The following is a 25,309-nucleotide window of genomic DNA, read 5'->3' as shown; positions in this document are numbered from 1 at the left end:
ACAGTAAACACACCGTTGCCATGAAAAACAGAGCGTTGCCATGGACGCAGTTCAGAGACGGAACGGACTATTTTCTTTAGCGGAAGCAACACAATCGTTTTTAAATCAATAAACTCCTTTTTAAATCAATATTTTGTGTAAAATTATCGATTTATTTGGTAGGTAGCCATGTAATAAGCGGGATAATGTAATCTCTACATTATCCCTTACGTAAAATACCTGGCTTTAAGGTGTTAATGTAGGAAATCAGACTTTACAAAATCTCTGTGCTCACTAAAAAAAATCCAAGCATTTGTTCTTCAGAAATAGATATGCATGTAGGACTACAGTTAGCATGAAACAGTTTCTGTAAGTAATAAATCTACTGTTTTTTTTTAAATGCAAAAGCCATTAAAGTTTCTCTATTTGATGCTGCATCACCACACACAGTTATGAATTATGATAGATTAATTTCTCCTTGCTGGTCAGGATGGACAAATCACAAATATTTGTGAGTACAGGATAAGCAAACTTATTTATTGTTTTAAATATCCCAACCTTTGGAATTTATAATTAAGCAAATATACTTGGTGCACAATTGTGTTTGCAATTATGGCAACAGATCTTTAAGGGGTTTAAATAGAAAATAGAAAACCACTAAAAGTTCATTGTTGTTTTTTTCTTCCTTTATTAAGACATAACACTGGAGATTAGTTTCATGATCTATGACTGAGGATAGTTTGTTTAAAATTATTAGTGTTGAGCACAGGATTTAAAAAATAAATCTCAACTTTGCATAAACAGCCTCTTATTGTGACACAAAGTAGCTTTATTAAGCATTCATGTATCAAGCAAAGGACAAAAAATGAACAGAAACATCATCCAGGTTCAGAAAGAAAGAAAATAAACTGAAAAATGCCCTAGAGACTCTTGAACATTGATAGTTATGCATGTACAGAGTGAATTGGATGGTTAGAAAATGCATTGAAAAAAGGATTCCTGTTTATTTCACACGACATAGTCGCTTAAATCACATTCCTCCGTCCTTCACGATTTAATGACTGAAACATTTCATCCTCCAGGCCTCTGGATCTTCATAATCTTCATTATTACAACGGTTTTCAGTGTTTCAAAACCAACAAGCAAACGGAGCGAGACAAAAGCCAGATCAATCGTTTCGTCTCTCTCTCTCTCTCTACCATGCTCCCTTCCCTCCTTTCTTCTTCTTCTGCGGGGCCTTTTTTCGAGCAGCTGCGGGCGCAGTGGGTTTCTGTTGTCGTGGAGGAACCGCGTTGCTGGAGACGCTGCCGGATCCTGAGCCGGGTCGAGGTGAGGTGGGCGGACTGCTGGCAGTCTTACTGGCGTCACTGAAATACACACAAAATACATACAACTGTGACGGATGTTGCTTCCGGTGCATTAAATAAAACTTAAAAAAAAGGGTAAGTCAGTGAATTGCACTGGTACTGTATGCATGCAAAGTTATTATAGTCAACTAAATCTATTAAAAAAAAATTAAGTGCCCCTATTATGCTTTTTTAAAGGTTGTTTTAGAGTCTCCTACAACATGTTTACATGCATTCAAGGTTAAAAAAACCACTATTTTCCTCATTATATCCACTGCAGCATCAGCTCTTTCCTCTCAGTGTCTGAAACGCTTCGATCACGGATTCAGTCTCTCTAAGCCCCGCCTCTCTGAGAGCTGCTCTGCTGTGATTGGTCGGATGGCCCAGTCTGCTGTGATTGGTCAAAAAGCAAACGCTCATTATCATATCTGAATCTCAGCTCTTGATCAGTGATACGAACAGTAACGATGGCGTGTGTTTTACCGTATCAATCTCATCAAAGTGGATTTGCTTTGTCAGCAGAAAACAGCGTCTTCTCGACATGAACAACACGAACCAAACTCTTCCAGTCTCAGATACACTACAGTGTTTGAGGGCGGGGCTAAGAGACACTGTCAGCCAATCAAGACCAGAGACGGACATTATGCAAATTAGTTGTAAGTTCGAGCAGGAAGTGAGACTGGAATTACTGACGACTCGTTTCAGTTCAGAATCGATTCTTTCTTTAGTGACACAATAACTCCATTTATCTGCACTTCTTTGACCTTTGAAACTTTTTTATATTCACAAACAGCTGTATTACACACGGAATACCCCGAAAAAAGCATAATATAGGGGCAACTTTAAATAGTTTTAACTAGTTGGCAAGACAACATTTTTCATTTTAATTTGGTTGAACGTGATGTACTAAAATAACTAAAACTGAAATAAGACATTTAAAAAACAAATTCACAAAACTACTAAAACGGAAAAATAAACATTAATAGTATCGCAATGATACTAAACTAACTTTCTGTAAAGCTGCTTCGAAACGATGTGTATTGGGAAAAGCGCTATACAAATAAATGTCAATTAGATAGATAGAGAGATAGAGATAAAGAGAGATAGATAGAGATAGAGATAAAGAGAGATAGATAGATAGATAGAGAAAGAGATAGGGAGATAGATAGAGATAAAGAGAGATAGATAGATAGAGATAGATAGAGAGATATAGATAAAGAGAGATAGATAGATAGATAGATAGATAGATAGATAGATAGATAGAGAAAGAGATAGAGAGATAGATAGAGATAAAGAGAGATAGATAGATATAGAGATAGAGATAAAGAGATAGCTAGATAGATAGAGAGATAGAGATAAAGATAGATAGATAGATAGATAGATAGATAGAGAGATATAGAGATAGATAGATAGAGATAAAGAGAGATATAGAGATAGATATAGAGATAAAGAGAGATAGATAGATAGATAGATAGATAGATAGATAGATAGATAGATAGAGATAAAGAGAGTAGATAGATAGATAGAGATAAAGAGAGATATAGAGATAGATAGATAGAGAAAGAGATAGGGAGATAGATAGAGATAAAGATAGATAGATAGGGAGATAGATAGAGATAAAGATAGATAGATAGATAGATAGATAGATAGATAGATAGATAGATAGATAGATAGATAGATAGATAGATAGATAGATAGATAGATAGATAGATAGAGAAAGAGATAGAGATATAGATAGATAGAGATAAAGAGAGATAGATAGATAGATAGATAGAGAGAGAGAGATAGATAGATAGATAGAGAGATAGAGAGATAGAGAGATAGATAGATAGATAGATAGATAGAGAGATAGAGAGATAGAGAGATAGAGAGATAGAGAGATAGATAGAGATAAAGATAGATAGATAGGGAGATAGATAGAGATAAAGATAGATAGATAGATAGATAGATAGATAGATAGATAGATAGATAGATAGAGAAAGAGATAGAGATATAGATAGATAGAGATAAAGAGAGATAGAGAGATAGAGAGATAGAGAGATAGAGAGATAGAGAGAGAGAGAGAGAGAGAGAGAGAGAGAGAGAGATAGATAGATAGATAGAGATAAAGAGAGATAGATAGAGATAGATAGATAGAGATAGATAGATAGATAGAGATAAAGAGAGATAGATAGAGATAGATAGATAGAGATAGATAGATAGATAGAGATAAAGAGAGATATAGAGATAGATAGATAGAGAGATAGATAGATAGAGATAAGAGATATAGAGATAGATAGATAGAGAGATAGATAGATAGAGATAAAGAGATAGATAGAGAGATAGAGATAAAGAGAGATAGATAGATAGAGAGATAGAGATAAAGAGAGATAGAGATAAAGAGAGATAGATAGATAGAGAGACTGAAGTAGAACAGATAAAGATCTTACTAGGAGAGGGACAGACCGCAACACTGGCTGCCAGATACGTGTGTGTGTGCCACAGCCTGAGAGACAGCAGGTGAATGTGTGTGTGTGTGTGTGTGTGTGTGACCTCAGGGTGTTTCCCTACTGCCCACCACAGTGACTTCAGTAATGTGTGTGTGTTTATGTATGTTAAAACACTGTGGTATCAAAATGTTCACAGATATTCTAATCTGTTACACGGTTCACTTGTACAATTAATTTAATTTGTACATTTAAATTTAATTTATGTTATAATACTCAAGTATTTTGATGTCTTTATAATTTTCCTATGTATTCCAAGCTTTGGCAATATTGTAATATATACAGTCATGCCAATAAAGCAATTTGAATTGAATTGAGATAGAGATAAAGAGAGATAGGTTTTATTTAATGCCACATCAAGGCTATTTTCATGGCAAAAATTAAATTACAAAAAAAATACAAATATCATATAAATACAATAAAACCAAGCAAACAAACAAGTCATATTGGACTTGTTTTTAAATTAACATATGATAAAAAAATCCAAACCCTTTTCAGGCATAATCTTACTAAATAAGTCCTTAAGTGAAATAACTTCATAAAAGAGGAATTGAATTTGACATGTAAACTGATTTTGTATATTTCTGAAATGCATAACAGACACTCGAAATTGTAATGTGGACTCATGCACTTTCTGTAAAGCTGCTTTGAAACGATGTGCATTGTGAAAAGCGCTATATAAATAAACGTGAGCTGAATTGGACGTGTGAACTGAACTCACAGCTCGGCAGAAGCTCCAGAGGTGGTTCCCTGTGTGCCGCGGCCGACCTGCTCCTTCTTCTTGCCCTTCTTCTTCCCACGATAATACGAGCGCTCTCGCATGGGCAACCAGCGCTCCGGGTCAGGGCTCGAGTTGGGCTCGTAGTTCTTCGGCAGCTTACCTGAACACAAAACTGATTACGAACTGGACCACTTCTCGTGCTAATAAAATAAGACGTCAGCAGCAAACACACCTTTCTTCTTTTTCTTCTTCTTTTTAACATCCTCCGGACTGAAACAAAGCCATCGACGTGTTAAACAGTGCTGAAGATGACGTGAAGTGTTTTCATGTAGATGCAGCAACAGTCAAACCTAAATGTATTCAGACACCTTCAACATTTCTCACATTATCACCGTTTATTCGCTATAGTTTAGAAAATGGTAATAAAATATGACAAGAACTCAGAGTTATTAAATCAGTTGATATTTGACAGGTTTTGTCCGTCCTTCTGTTAGACTCTCACACATGAATTATGTTGAATATCCGTCAGCTGTTAGATTAAACCACACAATTAGATAATACCAGTTTAGCTCAACAAATTACCAAGCAATGCTTAATTCTGTTCAGTCTGTGTGTAAAAAGAGCATTAGCAATTAAAGAAAAAACTTCAGCAAGTCAGTGTCGGAATAATTTTTGGTCCCAAAAATTTTACTGGTAGTCACTGTGAAGAATTTTGGGGAATAATATGTCACAATTTCCTTTATTATGCTCTCCTCACTTACATAAATGAACTATAGTGTCCTGCACACACTAGTAAAAGAATATCAAAGATTATATCTGGTGTCTGAATAATATTTGGTTTGAGTGTATATCTTCCGAAAGACTGAATTAGTTTTAAAATGCTTGGTTGTGTTGTTACCCCTGTTCTTTAGGCTGGCTTTCGCCCACGACTTTAGCAGCTTTCTTCCTGATATACGTGGCTCCGTGCGAGTTCTCCAGCTCATCGACGTCCACGTTAAAGGACATGGTTTCCGGAGAAGGAAGGTGCTTACTCAGACTGCATAAAATCAAGCGCTCAGGAAAACACAAGAAAATAGTGCAAGAACATACAACATTTATGTCATTTTCCAAAGCAAAGTCAGGGATGTGATTGTGCGAGCGAAAGAAGCAGTTTTTTTTAGACCCTACCCTAGCAAATGCAACCAGTGTTAAAAAAAACTGAGCAATAATCCACGTATGTGGGGTGTAAACTACTTTAAACACAAGAAGTAAAAAAAGTGTACAGAACTCGTGAATGGTTTAAAAATCACGATTTAGTGAGCGAGCTTTGGATGTGTGTGCTACAGAAAACACTGCGCGAGTCGACTCGCTCTTGAATGGTTTAAAATCACATTAAAATCACGTTTTAGTGAGCGAGCTTTGGATGTGTGTGCTAGAGTTCTCAACGGGTCGGGTCGGCCCGACAAACCCGACGGGACCCGCGGGTTCGGGTCGAAAATATTTGCAAATGACTTGGGTCGGGTCGGACCTCGGGCTTAATCTTTTGAATTGTACAGTGAAAAAAAACAAACATTTATTATTCATCACTGCTGTTCACTGTAAAGAAAGTCTGGCTGCTGTGTGCATCGCGACGCAAGGGCAGACCTGACGCCGCTGCGTGCACGCCTTTAGCCCGGAGAAGAAGATGGAGTTGGTGAAAAGTAAACTTGCCGCAGGTGAAATCCCCGTCGCTCAGGGGCGGCGCCAGATAATTTTTACCCCAGGTGCTGAGGGGGTGCTAGATCATTGACAGGGGAGCTGCGCAATTACTATATATATAGGCCTATATACATTACCGTTCAAAAGTTTGGGGTCGGTACGATTTTAAATACTTTTAAAAGAATTATCTTCTGCTAACCATGGCTGCACTTATTTGATTAAAAATACAACAAAAATCAGTTATAGTATTAAATATTATTCCAGTGTAAATCAGCTGTTTTCTGTGTGAATATATAGTAAAGTGTAATTTATTCCTGTGATCAAAGCTGAATTTTCAGCATCACCAGTGTCAGTGTCTTCAGTGTCAAATGATCCTTCACAAATCAGTATAATATGAGGATTTGATGCTCAAGAAACATTTATTATTATTATCAATGTTGAAACAGTTGTTGGTCTGTCAGTTGTACAGTTTTTTTTAGTTTTTTTTTTAGGATTCTTTGATGAATAGGAAGTTCAAAAGAACAGCATTTGTTTGAAATAGAATCTTTTGTAACATTATAAATGTCTTTACTGTCCTTGATAAATAAAAGTATTGATTTCTTTCCTCCAAAAAATAAAAATAAAATTCTCACTGACCCCAAACTTTTGAACGGTAGTGTGTATATATATATATATATATATATATATATATATATATATATATACACACACACACACTATTATTTAAATGAGCAAAATTTATGATGAGATGTGCTCAAGTTCACGTGCAATGCAATCGCGCCCGCGCCTCCTATATCATTATTGTCTGCAATATTTGCTTCTTATTTATTATATCCAGGCAATTGGTTGATGAAAAATTTATTAAAATTAAGATACAATTTATACAAAACGAAATTCACTTTAAAGAAAGGCTTTCTACAAAACAAAACTTAATTTAGTGGTCAAAATCATGTCTGACCCATCATATCTTCCGATATATTGTGCATCTTACTCATGCTGTTCAATTTTCATAATCAGCATAGATGTAAAAGAAACAACAACATTATAATATTTTAACAAAAATGAAACTAAATGCGCTTATTTAATGGCAACAACACATATAGTGGGCCTATATACAGACTATCTAAATATTGAAATTAACATTAACAATGCTGTATAAGTGCAGTTTATTAATAGTAAATGTTAACTAATCTAATTAAGTGTTACCGATTTTTTTATATAGCTACCGATTCAGAGGTCTCATGAGTCATTCGTTTGCGTATCGGACGTCTAGCCACGGCACACGTTGTGTGATTATCTCGGCAGTTTAGGACATCGCACAAGATTTGCGTCAATACAGAAAACATTTAATCACTGGATAGGTTTTTTCGTTTATTGAAATGTGGTTTATGTCAGCTGGATGGGTGGAATGTGGGAGACGTGAGTGTGTGTGCGGCCGGGGCTCTCTCTCTCTCTCTCTCTGCGTCAAGCGCAGCAGTCATTCTATTCTACATCACTCACCGATCAAAAGGGTGGCGTCGGGCCGCGGGCCGGGTTCGGGCAGATAATTCATGTTGATGTGTCGGGTTACATCGGGTCCGGGCATTAAAAGCCACGGGCCGGGTCGGGTTGTAATTTTCAGGCCCGTTGAGAACTCTTGTGTGTGCTACAGAAAACACTGCGCGAGTCGTCTTTAAAATTTAAAATCATATTATCTTATAAGTCAAATGCACACAAAGGAATATATAAGAGGAACCGAAATTTTAATTTTATAACAAGTATCCGATTCCTGACCTCCTTTTTTTATTTATTACTGATCTGCATGATTTTGTGCGTTTAGGAATTCTGGATTAATCTGGAAGAATCACATCCCTGAAAGTAGCTTGAATGTCTCTCAGAATGAGCTGAGACTCGAGTGATATGCGAGGATACGCTTTGGCCTTGTCCTGATCCACGAGTGAGTATGCAGAGATGAGCTGGGCGAGTGTACGGATATCATTAGTGTTCTGCTTCCACAGCTGCTCCAGATCACTGGTGGCCTCTTTCTTGCGCCCGTATTTCAGCTTGTAGTTCGCAGCCTCTCGCACCAGAGAGAGGTGGATAGCAGACCCCGTCTGAGAGAGGGAAACATCATCATCATGCAGTTCTGAGCCAATGAAGACTCGCTGAACCGCCAGCACTCGCTTTTACCTGCTCTTTCTGGTAATACTGGATCGCTTGGCTGAATGTGTCGATTGCGCTGTCAATGTCTTCTTCATGCGTGTACATCGTGACCAGAGCAGAAATCTGTTAGGAAAAAAAACACAGAACAAAACTATGGAAGCTTTTCCACCACAGAATCAAAAATAAATAGGTTAGTGTAACTTTGTATCTCACAATTCTGACTTTTTTTCTCACAATTGCTTGATATAAAGTCGCAATTGCGTTATAAAGTCAGAATTGTATGATATAAAGTCACAATTGCATGTTAATTTTTAGCAATTGTGAGATTATATCGCTATATAGTGCTAAAATACGTGTTTGATATATATATATATATATATATATATATATATATCAGTTTTAACATTCGGTTTCTCTTAAGAAACAAAAACAATGTTAAAGTTTTATTGATGTCTTTCAACATTCAAGAACTGAATTTTCATTTAGAGTTTTAAATAGTATTATATACACAGGATATTTTTACAGCAATTTTTTTAAGCAAATATAATTAATAACTTTAAGCAAATTCATCGATAAAAATTAAACGGACATTAAATGACATCAGTAAAACATTAATTATATTATATCTTTAAATAACAAATTTGAAAAAACGTAGCAAATTCTGCATTAACTAGAAATAAATTTAAATTCAATTCAAATTAAATCAAATCAAAATTAAATTAAATTAATCACGACTAACTCAATCTACTGCCAGTCCTCGTAAATCCCTTTAAAAAAAAGCAAAAGCAAATGAAATCTCACCATTCCTGGTTTGTATTTAAATTCTTCTATGGACTTCAGGATATCACAGGCTTTAGTCACATGACCTGTTGAAAGGTGGACACATAAATTACACTTCAAAGACTACTTTAGGTTCAGTCTGCTCTCTCTACAGGTAAATGTGGCCCAAAAACATTTTGTGACTCAGATCTGTTTTTGTCATGCCAGTGTGAATGGCACAAACCACATGGAATCTGATCTTTTCAATTCTGATTTTGGCCACTTCCACATGTGGTCCTAAATCCAATACAGGACAGATGTTTTGCAATGCGACCTCAGAATGAACAGTCATATCAGAATTCATATGATGCAACTTTTACGTCACTTTAGAGCAACATTCGTCACAATTCTGTGCTCATGGGAGTCATTTCCCCAATTGTACATACCCGACGTTATCAAGACAGTTGCGAAAGCTAGTCAGTGGAAGGACAGTGATGTGTCAGAAGAACTCATAAGTATTATGACTGACAGCTCTTTATACAAGCAAAACATGAGCCCTTGCATCATAAATATTGAGCAACTCTGGTCTTTTTTTCGCATCCTCATCTTTGTTTTTTATATTGCCTGCGTATGAATTTGCTGGCTTCTGTGGCAGATATTGGGATTTACCGATATGAAAATTTTGCCCGATACCGATAATTCTTTATATTTGACAGCCGATAACCGATATTTTGGCAGATAAATCTAAATCCAAATTTTTATATAATTTAAAGCCTGATTACAAAAACAAAAGTCTCACCATTAAAAGCCATGTCCCAAGCACACAATTATAATGATCTCATTATAATTTTATGTAGCTTATATGACAGACTTGCATGTTGCACTGAACTGTTTTTTCATTTTTCGAAGTGATTCCAATCATATTTCAAGCCATTTAAAACCATCATTGTGAACAGTGTGCATCTGAAGCGTCTCAGCTGAGGGAAATAATCCATTATTTATATCAGCTTCAATATATCGGCCAAATTTTCTTGTCGGCCCGATAACGATAACATTAAAAATGAACATATATCGGCCGATACCGATATGGTGGCTGATATATCGTGCATCCCTAATATTGGCCACATTTAAAACAACAATGTGAACAGCTGAGCAATAAATGTGACCGTAGCCTCTGTGTGTGTGTGTGTGTGTGTGTGTGTGTGTGTGTGTGTGAACGTACCTTGGGTCACGTAGAGTTGTGCCATGGTGAGTTTGATTCCAGAAGCGCTCTCAGGGTGCTGATCTGAAAACCTCTGCAGGAGAGACAGAAATGGTTACAGAACGCCACTGAGAGCGGGAATTCAATTTAATTCACGTTTATTTGTATTGCGCTTTTCACAATACACATTTCAAAGCAGCTTTACAGAAAATGCATGAGTCCATTTTACAATTTAGACTGTCTGTTATCAGAGGTAACTGTCTAATAGGGCTGCACGATATTGAAGAAAAATGCGATAACACATTAAATAATGCGATATTTGATATGCAATACGATAAGATAATGCTTAAAGTGTGTAAAGTAAACTTAAATTATCAGTGCTGTCAAACGATTAAAATATTTCATCGCAATTAATCGCATTGATGTCATAGTTAACTTGCGATTAATCGCATTGATGTCATAGTTAACTTGGGATTAATCGCATTAATGTCATAGTTAACTTGCGATTAATCGCATTAATGTCATAGTTAACTTGCGATTAATCACATTAATGTCATAGTTAACTTGCGATTAATCGCATTAATGTCATAGTTAACTTGCGATTAATCACATCAATGTCATAGTTAACTTGCGATTAATCACATCAATGTCATAGTTAACTTGCGATTAATCACATCAATGTCATAGTTAACTTGCGATTAATCACATTTGGTGCCATAGCCGGCTTGCGATTAATCGCATTGTCAGTTAACTCGCGATTAATCACACATTTTTATCTAATCTAAATGTCTCTTGATTTCTTTTTGTCCCATTAATTTTTCTCATTTTAATGCTCTTATCAACATGGAAAAGTGGATCGTCTTGCTTTGTGCAAATGTTTTTTATTGAAAACAACATTGGCATATACTGTGTTCAATTTCACACTAACATTCTCACTTGGAGCAAATAATCTCTCACACAATCTAACACTGTCCATCAATAAAAGGGTGAAAGAAATACTGACGAGGTCCTGATATTGACGAGGGGGCGGAGGATTCGCATCAGCTGTGTGTGTGTGTGTGTGTGTGTGTGTGTGTGCTTGGCCATCAAGTGGTATTTCAGACTGGACGTGCTGCGATCGCGATGATGATAGCTCAGTTCACAACGACAAAACACACAGATCACTTTGGTCTTGTCAATGGAACCATTTGGCAACTTTTTAAAAGTAAACTTTCCATTCAGAATCTTATTGGCATCCATTTCGGCGTCTCGCGCTCGTCATCCACTCAAAACGTAACGTTAACCTACTATTTGGCCAGTTTGCAAGCCCAAACAAGTGTGTGCGGCGTCCCTGTTGCTTTGTTTCCGGTCTAGCTAGATCCACTTGCGCTTTGGTCGACAAAGCAACAAAACGCACATGTTGTAAAAGCATGTGAAAAAAAATACAAAGTTTGCTAGGCCAAAAAGACCGTTAATCTCATGATAAAAAAATGAACGCCGTTAAAATGGGCTTGCGTTAACGCCGTTAATAACGCGTCTAACAGACAGCCCTAAAAATTATATAACAAACATACGCGTTTCACATTCTTTTTGTGACAAGAAAACTTCCCTACAACTTCTGAAAGTGAACAGCAGTGTTTTACTGTAGCATAAGAAGATAATTTCCTATTATCACTGTAAAGCCGCTGTGGAACAATCTACATTGTTAAAATAATTTCATAAATGAAGAAGAAGTGTTATTTTAACATCAGTGTAAATCACAGGGTTTCAGGAAGGCCTACAATAGGTTTATCTAACAACAGAAACTGAATAATCAAATGTAAAAATAAACACTGCTTAGTTTTCACTGTATGAATGAAATATATATACTGATTATTATTAAAGCTACAAAAGTTATATGAAAAGAAAAGTGATTCTCTGTCTTTTCTTCATGACCCCAGTTATTGCAAGCGGTTACGATATGCATATCGCAATATATACATTTGCGATATTTCGATATTAGTGCAGCCCTACTGTCTAAGTTGCAGAAATGAAGAGTCAGGAGGGGAAAGTACCTGCAGGAGCTCGATAGCTTTGCTGTGCTGTTTTTCTCGGCAGAGCTGGGCCACCTGGATCAGAACCGGTCTGGGGTGACTGGGATTCTGGGCCTGCAGGCTAGCCGACAGCTTATTGCACTGATCAGCCTATTGGGAGACAACCGAGAGGTCAAAACAGGTCACATCCGTCAGGATTTAAGCATACTGTACTGTACAAACTGAGTGGTCACCTGGTTAGTGTACATGGCCAACAGGGCTTTGTTGATCTCAATTGCCTGCAACTGTTTTCTGGCCAGTTTGTGCTCAACACCCTCAGCATTGGTCAGTTTCACCTTTTTCTTGGAGTCAAACACGTTTTGGTCCTGAAAGTTCAAAGAGCACAGATTAAAAAACACTGGTTACAAACAAGACTGACACAATCAGCTCTTCAGGAAGGAAGGAAGATCTTGGTTTTTATATGTTTTACCTTGTTAATGGTGATGATGTTATTAGCAGTCACAGCCAGCAGACCCACATCAGTCGGCCTGAATGCAAAGAGAAAAGACAAAACTCTAATGCGAGTCTAATGTGGCAACCTTAATCAAAAATTTCAAATTCAAAACAAATCCAATTCCCTGAAGTGTCCCGGGTGAAGGAAATAATCCATTATTTATCATATTGATTAATATATAGGCTAAATATTCTTAGACATATTATATCAATATGGTGGCCGATATATCGCGCATTTCTAATAATTATGTTTAAAAATATCAATATTTTCTGCACCTTTAATTTCTTCTGGGAGTTTTTTCTATGCATATCTTATCACCTGAGCATGCATTTATTAATTAAGACATATGCTGGGTTATGAGTATAGTAAATGTGCAGTATGTAACACACTTGAGTTTAATGACTTGATTGTAGAGTTGAAGGGCGTCTTCGGTTCTTCCCTGTAGCTGCATCACATAAGCCATCTGAGAGTGAATGATGGCCAGTTCAGCATCCACGTCCTCTTCCGTCACATCCTTAAAAAACACAATATTCACAATAAATCACAACTAATGACAAATATATGAGGCCTCAGATAAAACCCTTAATCCTAAGTGCGTGCATGTGATGCTTAGGCTAGCAAAATCGGAAACCGCTAACACATCAGAATACAAATATGGAAGAATTACTCACCGAGTCCTCAGCCAAAGACAGCCTGCACAACTCTGGGGGGAAAAAAAGAAAGAAATCGCATAAAACAAACACAAACTGACTGACTCATTCAGGTTTTTCTCAGCCACATCACGTTATTCGTTAGAGTTGCAGAGACTCAAAGTGAAACTGTGTAGGTGGCTCGCGGAGCTAAGGCTGGCGCAGCATTAGTAACCCTGAACCACAGTATTACATACACTAATTGGCTCATTTATTGACACAAAAAAACAGTTTGACAAACAAAAAGGAAGAATTTTACAACCCACAGATTTTATGAGCCAAACCAAAAGCTGTAATACTGGAGGCTGTTCTGACAGTAAATAAGATGCCTGGGTAGGATTGCAAAACACGATTTCCCAGCATTCAGCCCAGTTGATTAAAAACATACGATCCAGAGACGAGCCCCTGCAATCCCCGGAGGATGCAGAGATCTGGTTTCAAACAAGACGCCGATTTCCATTGAATAGTTATGCACAATTAAGCAATTATTTTTACTTGCACTGCATTGACATGGTTGTGGCGTAATATCTTCTAGAATTACCCTGATAGGATATGCGTAATATCTAAAATAAAAGGCATGACCTCTGACCTTCAGCCTTCTGCAGTTTCTGCATGGCCTGTTTTAGCTGGCCTTGACCAATCAGACAACAGGCAGCGTTGTAGCACAGCTCGTATGAGCTCTCCGGTAAACCCAGATCCTCCTGAATACCAAAAAAAAAAAAAAAAAACTCGTCAAAGATGCATCATGTGACCACTTGAAGAAAATCAACACATTTCCACAGACGATCATAATCATCTGAATTTTTGTAAAATTTAAAAAAAAAGATTAATTAAAAAATTATGAATTCTTTTCATAAAACATTAATACATTTTTTATTCATTCAATACCACACACACACATATATATATATATATATATATATATATATATATATATATATATATATATATATATATATATATACAGGTGCTGGTCAACGAATTAGAATTATTTTAAATAGTGCAATCATGAAATTCTTTGAATGCATTTTTTGTGCAGAAAGCAAATCAGGTGTTCACCGCACCTGTCCTACTCGTTAGACTAATCACAGAACTCGTTATCTGGAAAAAAATTTGCTCAGCTGAGCTTTCCAAAAGGCCCATTTAGGCCATTTAACTGTGACACTGTTGTTTTATTGAATTAGAATAATGGTGAAAGCGTTTCATTGAATTGCAATAATTTTTATTATAATTACAATCATCACTTTCTCAGTATTTTGTGGCTGCCCCTTTGGCTTGTATGACTGCCTGAAGTCTCCGCGGCATCGATTTGACCAGCTTGTCGCAAGTTTCCGCACTCACAGCTTCCCAGGCAGTGGTGATGTTCTGCTTCAGTTGGTCCAGCGTAGTAGGCTTTCTGTCGCGAATTTTCCGCTTGACGATGGCCCAAAGGCTTTCAATGACATTGAGGTCAGGCGAGTTGGCCGGCCATGCCAAAACTTCAAGCTGTTTTTTAGTGAACCAATCTTTGGTCGACTTTGCCGCATGAGCCGGTGCAAGATCCTGTTGAAATATGAAGTCTTCTTCGCCGAACTGTTCCTCAACAGTCGGAATCAGGAACGTTTCCAGAACATCTTGATATACGGCAGCATTGACAGTCTTCTTGAGGAAGCAGAGTTTCCCTACACCTCGAGCGGACATGCATCCCCAGACCATAACGCTCTGGGGAAACTTGACGGATCTTTTCACGCACTCGTGGTTGTAGGTTTCGCCACCACGACGCCAGACACGAGGACCTTGGTCACCGAAGGAGATGCAGAAGCGTGATTCGTCACTGAAGACCACTTTCTGCCAGTCTTCAGCAGTCCACTCGCCGTGTTCTTTGGCCCACTTCAGCCGTTTCACCATTTGTTTCTTGTTCAGCATCGGTTTTACTGCTGGAACGCGAGATTTGAAGCCGAGTTCGCGCAGACGACGGTAAGTAGTTGATCTGGAGACGTCAGCGCCGGTCTGCTTGTTCCACAAGTCGGTGAGCTCGGAAGTGGACTTGAACCGGTTGCTGACTGCGATCTTTCTCAGCTGCTTGTTGTCGCGAGCAGAAGTTTTTCGGACGCCGGAACAGTTGGTGCGCTTGCTGCAGTTTTTCTTGAGAGCTTTGCAGACGGAAGACTGGCTGATGCCGAGCTGCTAAGCAATTTTAGTTTGGGTCAAGCCTTGTTGGCGAAGGGCTTGAATTTGAGCTACTATTCCGGTTGAGAGGTCGCGCTGCTTACCCATGATTGATTTTACAACTTAGAAATTCTACTCAACCCTGACTTTATACTGCACAGTGAACACTCTTCACAGAAAACAAAAATTTGAGCATTTATTCTAATTCAATGAAACGCTTTCACCATTATTCTAATTCAATAAAACAACAGTGTCACAGTTAAATGGCCTAAATGGGCCTTTTGGAAAGCTCAGCTGAGCAAATTTTTTTCCAGATAACGAGTTCTGTGATTAGTCTAACGAGTAGGACAGGTGCGGTGAACACCTGATTTGCTTTCTGCACAAAAAATGCATTCAAAGAATTTCATGATTGCACTATTTAAAATAATTCTAATTCGTTGACCAGCAACTGTATATATATATATATATATATATATATATATATATATATATATATATAAGAGCGGGGACTTTAACGCGTTAATTAAGATTAATTAATTACAGACTTTAACGCGTTAATTAAGATTAATTAATTACACAAATATAACGTTAAACATTTTTTACGCATTTTAATCACACTTATTTTTGCACCGCTAAACGTTTCTCACTGGATGATTTTCGGCAGACCGATTATACTGGAGCACCAACTAGCGTTCATGACTTCAGACAACAACAAACCACAGTGAACATGAACGAAGAAGCTGACGCGACCGCTTTGGTTGGCCCCGTGGATGGGAATTTTTGTAATAAAAAACGAACGGATGGAAGCGTCGATAAGAGCATGGTTGTGTGCAAGCTATGCAACAAGGAATTTGCATATCACCGCAGCACATTGAGCCTCAAGTATCACCTCAACGCAAAACATGCGTGGACGTTAGCCCGATGGCAAAAAATTGCACTGGTCTGCTGGACTTGGTTGAACAAAAATAAACAATATTTTGTTGCTTATGTATTCAGTCATTATTCAATGGTATACTAAAAATCCATGTAAAAAAATACTTCTCACTGTTCTCAGGTCAAATATTTATGCAATTAAAATGCGATTAATTTCGATTAATTAATTACAAAGCCTCTAATTAATTAGATTAATTTTTTTAATCGAGTCCCGGCCCTAATATATATATATATATATATATATATACACTCACCGGCCACTTTATTAGGTACCCCATGCTAGTAACGGGTTGGACCCCCTTTTGCCTTCAGAACTGCCTCAATTCTTCGTGGCATAGATTCAACAAGGTGCTGGAAGCATTCCTCAGGGAGTTTGGTCCATATTGACATGATGGCATCACACAGTTGCCGCAGATTTGTCGGCTGCACATCCATGATGCGAATCTCCCGTTCCACCACATCCCAAAGATGCTCTATTGGGTTGAGATCTGGTGACTGTGGAGGCCATTTTAGTACAGTGAACTCATTGTCATGTTCAAGAAACCAATTTAAAATGATTAGAGCTTTGTGACATGGTGGAAGTAGCCATCAGAGGATGGGTACATGGTGGCCATAAGGGATGGACATGGTCAGAAACAATGCTCAGGTAGGCCGTGGCATTTAAATGATGCCCAATTGGCACTAAGGGGCCTAAAGTGTGCCAGGAAAACATCCCCCACACCATTACACCACCACCACCAGCCTGCACAGTGGTAACAAGGCATGATGGTTCCATGTTCTCATTCTGTTTACGCCAAATTCTGACTCTAACATCTGAATGTCTCAACAGAAATCGAGACTCATCAGACCAGGCAACATTTTTCCAGTCTTCAACTGTTCAATTTTGGTGAGCTCTTGCAAATTGTAGCCTCTTTTTCCTATTTGTAGTGGAGATGAGTGGTACCCGGTGGAGTCTTCTGCTGTTGTAGCCCATCCGCCTCAAGGTTGTGCGTGTTGTGGCTTCACAAATGCTTTGCTGCATACCTCGGTTGTAACGAGTGGTTATTTCAGTCACTGTTGCCCTTCTATCAGCTCGAACCAGTCTGGCCATTCTCCTCTGACCTCTGGCATCAACAAGGCATTTCCGCCCACAGAACTGCCGCTCACTGGATGTTTTTTCTTTTTCGGACCATTCTCTGTAAACCCTAGAAATGGTTGTGCGTGAAAATCCCAGTAGATTAGCAGTTTCTGAAATACTCAGACCAGCCCTTCTGGCACCAACAATCATGCCACGTTCAAAGTCACTCAAATCACCTTTCTTCCCCATACTGATGCTCGGTTTGAACTGCAGGAGATTGTCTTGACCATGTCTACATGCCTAAATGCACTGAGTTGCCGCCATGTGATTGGCTGCTTAGAAATTAAGTGTTAACGAGCAGTTGGACAGGTGTACCTAATAAAGTGGCCGGTGAGTGTATATATATATATATATATATATATATATATATATATATATATATATATATATATATGTACACACACATATATCATAAGCACAAACTTTTATGTTAGATGTGATTAATCGATTTTACAGCACTAATTGAAATAAATTCTCAGTTTTATTAATTCTCTGCTCATTTGCCCAAAACATGGGTTACATTATACCCATATTAAACCCATAACCAAATCCAGGTCTAAAACAGATCAAAGGTTAGATAACAGATTATATTAGTTTGGTATGAATGTGTTTCTCACCGGCAGTGTGTTCTCCCAGGTGCTCTGTGCCGCCACCACAGCTGACAGATTCGTCTTCCTCTCCTCTTCATACTCGTCCTGAGAGTTTCTGATCAGGTCTTTATAGACTGCCTCACACTCGTCGTACCGCTCCAGTCTGTACAGCTACACACACAAATAAATCAACTCAGGCATTTCCGCCGTATTTACACTGCAGATCTTGATGCCCAATTACTTTTTTTTGACTATACACGCTTACATCTTTTAAAAGTGACCATAATTCTGATATCTGCATTTACACTACACTAGGCGGAACGAACAAAAAATAACATTATGAAATCAAGAAAAATCAATTTCAAATGTTGAAAAATCAACATTTTTAATGCAATAGTTTCATCCTTATATCAAAATCATTATATAGTGCAAATTCTTCAAGACAGTGATTGTGTACACAGATCTGCAGTGTGTACTAACATCTCGGGGAAGAACTTTTAATACGCATGTCAGAGGTTCTGGGTTCGAATCTGCCCTCGTGTAGGTTTTTTTCCTCATTAAAACCAAATGTGTTCATCAGAGATCGTATATCAAAAGCAGGGATGTGTTTGTGTGCGTTTTATTTTGCGATTTCACTGGAACGAATAGAGAGTCTCCACAGGACTGAAGCGCTCGTCTGCACTGATAACAGTGGCAACGGGCACTCAGGATGATTTCAAAAGCAACATTTCAGCGCCAGATCGCCTCTTATTTAAAGCTGCAGTCCGTAGTTTTTCCTCTTTGTCGCCATCTCAGTTGGAAATCTGCAATTGCAGTTATTCGGGGAATTATCAGCTTTACGTGAGTTGTGCCTCGGCGCGGCACAGCGCGGATGAACACAATGTTTGAGGAGAGTGTGTGTGTGTCAGTCGCCGCCGGTGTGGATACTGGCATTCACAATCACAGATTATACTTTTGGGAAGTATGACCAACATATTAAAATTTTCACCGGAAAATGTCTGAACAAGTGAGTAACATCCACTTTCTGACCAACTAAGGGAAAAAAAGCTATTGATTGATCTATTGATTGCTTATATCACATCAAACCGTGCAAATTATACTTTGCTCTCAAATTGTTAATGTTAACAACATCAGCATTGCGTGACTACATTTAATGTCCTTCCGATATTTATCCTTGTTTTCGCATAGGTCTGGTTGCATTCTCTTTTTTTCTGTAGCCAGTCCGAAGTCTTTTGCATTTTACAACGGTTTACAATCGTTTGAACCTTTCTGGATCCGCCATCAAATTGATAAGTTTAATTATATCAAGTGCTGTGAGAAAAGGCTATAAATCTCTACCTCCAACATCCTCACACTCATAGCCGAGACTCTTCTTTATGAGTACAGATATGTGTGTGTGTACAGATGTGTGTGTGTGTACAGATGTGACGTAATGACGCAAAAATATGCTCGATTCTCCCGCTGAAATCCACCAGTTCCACTGGAATTAAAAACATTACAAGCTTACCGCTTTGAATCGAGCTACGGCAAGCAGAGAGTTCTAAACACTAGCTGGTTATGTACTTACTCAATTTTTAACCCAAAAAAGTTACGGACTGCAGCTTTAACACAAACGAACTAAATTAATACTCTGCTAGACAACTAGAGATGTTTAATTCGTTATAGATATATCTGTACCGTGAAATGTTTCAAAAATTAACTTTTTACAATGACGTACGACTCGCATTGACGGGAATCTGTCCGCTTATATGGCCGGCACAAATGCACGTATCCGATTCAGATCCGATATATTTCCACACATGAATGAGGCCTGAATCCGATCTGAGAATATCGTAATCCATGTGCTTTTTTCCTGCTTACACGTTCGTGGGTCATATCCGATCTGTGCCACATGGGAGGAAAAATAAATAAATAAATCAGAATTGGGTCACTTGGACCATGAAGTAAATCAACAGAAAAGGTAGTGAATAAATTATTAAAAAGGACCTATTATGCCCTTTTTCAAAGTCTTGATGTTGTTTTTGGGCTCTACTAGAATAGGTTTTCATGCTTGAATGTTCAAAAACACTTTATTTTTCCCATATTCTCCATCGTGACCTAGTTAGGAACATGGAGTTCGGCTTTTTTGACTCAGACTGTGAACTAGTCTTTAAATATCATCTCATAAACTGTATAAGCACACCATAGCAACCATATAGATGACCCTAGTAACCATTAAACACATGAATAAGCCATATCTCAGCACCAGAACATCGTACAGACATGGTTGTTGGCTCGTATGCAATCATGTACAACACCCTAGCAACCGAGTGGTGAGTTTTGCCACTGCAAGCACCACTTCACATTTTCTTCTGGAAATGTACATTGAATTGGGTCACTTGGGCCATGCAGTGTAAATGCAGCCTTTGACTCAAACCGCAAACCCTAAAAATCATGTCAATGCTGAAATTGGGCAACACAAATCTGACAGTAAACACAAACCATGCGATTCTCACCACTTGGCCGTAGAGCTCTTTGAGTTTGTCTGTTTGCTCTGGGATTCCCTGGAGAGTTTTCAAAGCGTTCTCAACCCTGTTCAGACGGTATTCACAGTAGGCCTTCTCAAACCCGATCATGTCACTACAGAGACAAATCACACAAGCTTTTATTACACTGAGAACAGAGGCTACATGAAACCTCTACCAAATTATGCTGTCAATTTAGACTCTTAGAAGCATAGGTTATAATAGTGTTTATGATATTTTATATATATTGTACTCTATGACTAACATATATGAACCAGCCAATCAAGGTCTTTGGGTTTTAAATGAAAATCACAGGTTTAAATTATACTCTTCATGAGGAAGAACAGCCACCCTGTTCTCTAAGAAAAAAAAAATCAATTGACCAATATATATGCAAGGGATAATCTACGGCTAGCTGTACATTAAATGATTTTAATGCACGTCTGGAGGCACTCAAATGCACAGATAGCCGTGGATTATCCCGCCAGCATTGATAAATTAAAGCCGTTATTGATTTTGCAGCGCAATATTTGGCCAGAAGGGTAAAAAATGGCGGTTATATTCATCAGTTACGGCTCGTTAAATCTAGCATTCTGCCTGCTTTGAACCAGACACAGAGATAAAGTAGTGCGTAAGATTACATTTATTTGGATGAATGAATTATAGCATTTTTTTGAATTCATTCGAGAGGGAGAGAGAGATGAGTGTGTGAATTAGCTGTTCAGCGTCTCTCTCTATTAACAACGAAGTTGTGAGTTTAATTACTTCAAAACCAGCTAAGTTTCCCCCTCGTTGCTGAGAAATATAATGCAGTGATTCAGCAGCAAAGCCATTTTAATAATAAAAGTAGTGGGGCAGCGTTGATAAGTTTCTGTGCTCCTAAATGGAATTCATTCGGCACGCAACTCTCCCAGTGAGTGCATTATGGGTATTCTTTTCCCGTTGAGCGTACATCAGTTGTACACTCGTTATTGCGGCCCATTGTGGGATTGAATGAGGGATCTCCGAGAAAGCAATCTCCGAGTGACATATGCGCCTGGTGCTTCAATGAAAACAGAGCTAATGATGTATGCATGTGTGCGCTTCAATGACAGGAGGGCATTAATATCAAACGGTGATTAAACTGACTTGGAAGTCAGTGAAGAACTTATCTGTGTTTGGCACTATTTAAAAAACATCATGAATCTGCCATGGTTATGTATCAGTCGACCACTATATTGCATTGTGTATACTGTATATTATGCATACTTAATGCGCTCAGAAAGATACATTTCATTGGTCCTTGAAGGGAAATTTCCTATCAAACAGATCTAGGCTGTCTTTAGAAGGTATTGTGTGAATGTTCTGGCCTGAATCAAGAACTACCTCTCATTTTGTTTACAATCCTCCCTGATTAGTATGTGATGTGATTAGTAAGATTACCACATCAATTGCCAGAGTTACCCAACCTGTATAAAATACTATTTCTAGTCGTTTTTTGAAGGGTCCCTCTGTGCATGTTTTAGGGCTAATCAACTACTTTTTTTGATTAAAAGAAACAAAATGGTAAGGAATAAGCAATGAATTTTAATGCAATCAATTTATCAAAGCACATCATTTTTGTTTAAAATACTACAAATTGGTCTGCAGGAGTCTGGGTGACCATCTCACCTGGGCAGTGATCTGGTGTGAGTGTTCATGACATTCAGGGCTTCTTTAAAACCGCCATTCTGGATCAGACAGACGATTTTACAGTGTAGTGCAGTAACATCATCCTTATTTTCATGAAGAACTGCAAAAAGAGAATGTAAGAATTAATAAACAAATACAATGAATAATTTATTTATATATATATATATATATATAGATATAGCATACAGATCATAAAAGGTAATATTATGGGATCAAGTAAGCTTAAAAAACTAATAAGTTTAGATCCTTAAACAAACATAAAATTAAGAAGAACTGCAAAAAGAGAATTTAAGAATTAATAAACAAATACAATGAATAATATATATATATATATATATATATATATATATATATATATATATATATATATATATATATATATATATATATATATAGCATACAGACCATACAAGGTAATATTATGGGATCAAGTAAGCTTCAAAAACTAATAAGTTGAGATCTTTAAATAAACATAAAATTAAGATATTTGACTGCATGTTTACATTTTAATCCAGCCCCTTATGACACGTAATCACTAGACCCCTCAAACCTCAAGAAAGTCTTTAAGACTATAAAGACACACTATAAGAACCTCTCATGAGTTGTATTATTAAAGTAAACATCACATTTGCCTTAAAAATTATAAAATTTCTGTAAAAAGCAGACATTAGCGAATCTACTGCACTGCAGGTTAGACACATGCTACGGGAGAAACGGAGCTAAACAGTGATTTTAACTAGAGTGAGAAAAAGCTGGATAGAAATATGAATGATATGTTTATATTTTACTTTTGTTGACAGCTTTCAGGGCTCTAGTAAAGTCTCCGTTCTGTCCACAGCGGTTGACTTCGGTCCAGAGAGCAGAAACGGGCCCCGATCCGCTCGCCATCTTCTGCCATATGAGCGGAACCAGAGACCGGGGCAGAATAAAAGTCCCCCGACAACCCAAAGACATAATAAAAGTCCCCAATCTAAATTGTAAATTTAGATTTGAAAGGAATGTCCCCAAAACATGACACCTTCACAATATTTTGGAAACCTTCTTAATTTTTTACTTTTTGTTTTAGATTTTTTATGATTTTGTTTTACATGATCATCCTTGTATAAGTTATAAGAAATATTTCTGAGGATTTTTTTATGCAAGATTTCAACAATGTGGAATGGTAATTAATATTTTGTATATTAGTGCTGTAACAAACTCAGTTTTATGTGTAGCACTTCAGAATACTGTGGAATTGATAAATGTTACATTTTTACAAAATAATAATCACACTATTCAATTATTAAGGTCTACACTACACTACTTGGCACTTACTAAACTTATTTGTGTCCTTCCTCAAACAGGCAGTTTCCTTTTCAGTTCTTTAAAACATCTCATTATCACATTTTTCAACCTGATGAGCGTTTATGTTTGCGCACTTCCTGATACATTACACATAAAAAAAGACATTATATTAACAACTTCCATTCTCATCTCTGTGAACGGAACCCAATCTGAGGTTTTGAAAAATAACTTTTTATAACTTTTGGGCATAAATAGAGCCTTGACACATTCTGCAGAAAAGACCAACAAGTGGAAACACATTTGGGTTTCATTAGGACATGAATCATAGCATCCTCATATTGTCTGGACTGTAGGAACTGATGCTGGTCCGGAAAGAAAGACTTCCATATTTTAAATAAAGCAAAGGGGGCATAGGATGAGTTAATTCGGACCTTGGCCCACATTAGAGGTCGAGGGCAGGTCACTGAAAGGATGCTAAAACGAAACCAAAACCATCAAAATAAATGCCAAAGCAATGAAATATAATGTGCAAACTCCAATAAACATTAACTTCAAGTGTTTTCAATTCAGCCTTTCTAAAAAGCATTAATGCATGTCAATTTCAACTTGCAGTCTTCAGTGTGACAGTGTATAAACGATATGATAAGTACACAGAGAAATATAGCGCTCTTGCATCAGCTCCACAAAAGATCAGTCGGTGTGAATTGTTTAATGACTTCTCAGATTCTCACGCTGTGTTTTTGTGGTCAGGTTATGTAGGTGATCATCTGATCATCAAATATTTCAGACTCCTTGTTCGTTGCCAGTTCATTCTACATTTCTGCAACTCTGCATTTGTTTCCACGTGTGCCTTTTCTAGAAGGCCACCTTTTGACTTCTCTCATTCCAGTATACTTAATTAACTGTTTTATTGACAATTGATTTATTTATTTTGGTGCTCCTAGAACTGATAGGGGACAGTGTTTAGATTATCACATTCATTGCATGAAACCATTGCATTGCAATTCTGTCTAAAATGCTCATATGTGTCGGCATTGGAGTAGCTTCTGCTTTATAAATCTGCACCAGAAGGGGGCACAACAAAGTCAAACCGACTGGCACTTTTTCTAGACTTCCTCCATAAGTTACTGCTAGTCTGAAATTGGCTGTTTTATTGAAGGACAATATTTGCCCGACTGGAATTGATTTTCTGGGCCATGTTTTACTTTAATGAGGGCATATTTTTAACCATATACCAGTAAAACACCCACAGTGTGTTGTCATAAATGTTCAGTAATTCAATGAAGACAAATAGTTTAAATTAGTACTATCAAATCAATTAATCGCATCTAACATAAAAGTTTATGTAAATATGTGTGTGTATATATTTTATTATATATAAATATATATATAACTAGTTCAAATAAATTCTCAAGTTTTATTAATTCTCTGCTCATATGCCCAATACATTATACCCATATTAAACGAAATCCAGGTCCAAAACAGATCATGGGGTAATATATCATGGGTTAGATATCAGCATTTCTCCTTGTTTCTGTCTCAATGATACAGTATCTC

The 25,309-nt window shown here is 37.4% G+C and overlaps 1 protein-coding gene across 1 annotated transcript; it reads right to left on the bottom strand.

Annotated features, from left to right (window-relative positions):
- Positions 1 to 787: 787 nt before the first annotated feature.
- On the bottom strand, positions 788 to 23,399 carry srp72 (signal recognition particle 72). Its single transcript, XM_056237013.1, has 18 exons — positions 23,257 to 23,399; positions 22,448 to 22,568; positions 20,789 to 20,912; positions 18,321 to 18,464; positions 14,095 to 14,206; positions 13,488 to 13,519; positions 13,206 to 13,330; positions 12,793 to 12,850; positions 12,557 to 12,688; positions 12,345 to 12,473; positions 10,333 to 10,405; positions 9,153 to 9,217; positions 8,379 to 8,474; positions 8,121 to 8,302; positions 5,431 to 5,568; positions 4,765 to 4,802; positions 4,533 to 4,692; positions 788 to 1,346 (listed from the first exon to the last, which is right to left on the bottom strand). The coding sequence occupies exons 1-18, from the start codon at positions 23,354 to 23,356 to the stop codon at positions 1,175 to 1,177; spliced, it is 2,001 nt and encodes a 666-aa protein (XP_056092988.1). The 5' UTR covers positions 23,357 to 23,399; the 3' UTR covers positions 788 to 1,174.
- Positions 23,400 to 25,309: the final 1,910 nt, after the last annotated feature.

Source organism: Rhinichthys klamathensis, unplaced genomic scaffold (assembly GCF_029890125.1).
Source record: "Rhinichthys klamathensis goyatoka isolate OS25496 unplaced genomic scaffold, OSU_Roscu_1.1 h1tg000475l_1, whole genome shotgun sequence".
Lineage (NCBI taxonomy): Eukaryota > Metazoa > Chordata > Actinopteri > Cypriniformes > Leuciscidae > Rhinichthys > Rhinichthys klamathensis.
The sequence above is the reverse complement of the archived record's forward strand: the minus strand, read 5'-3'. Positions and strand labels throughout refer to the sequence as shown.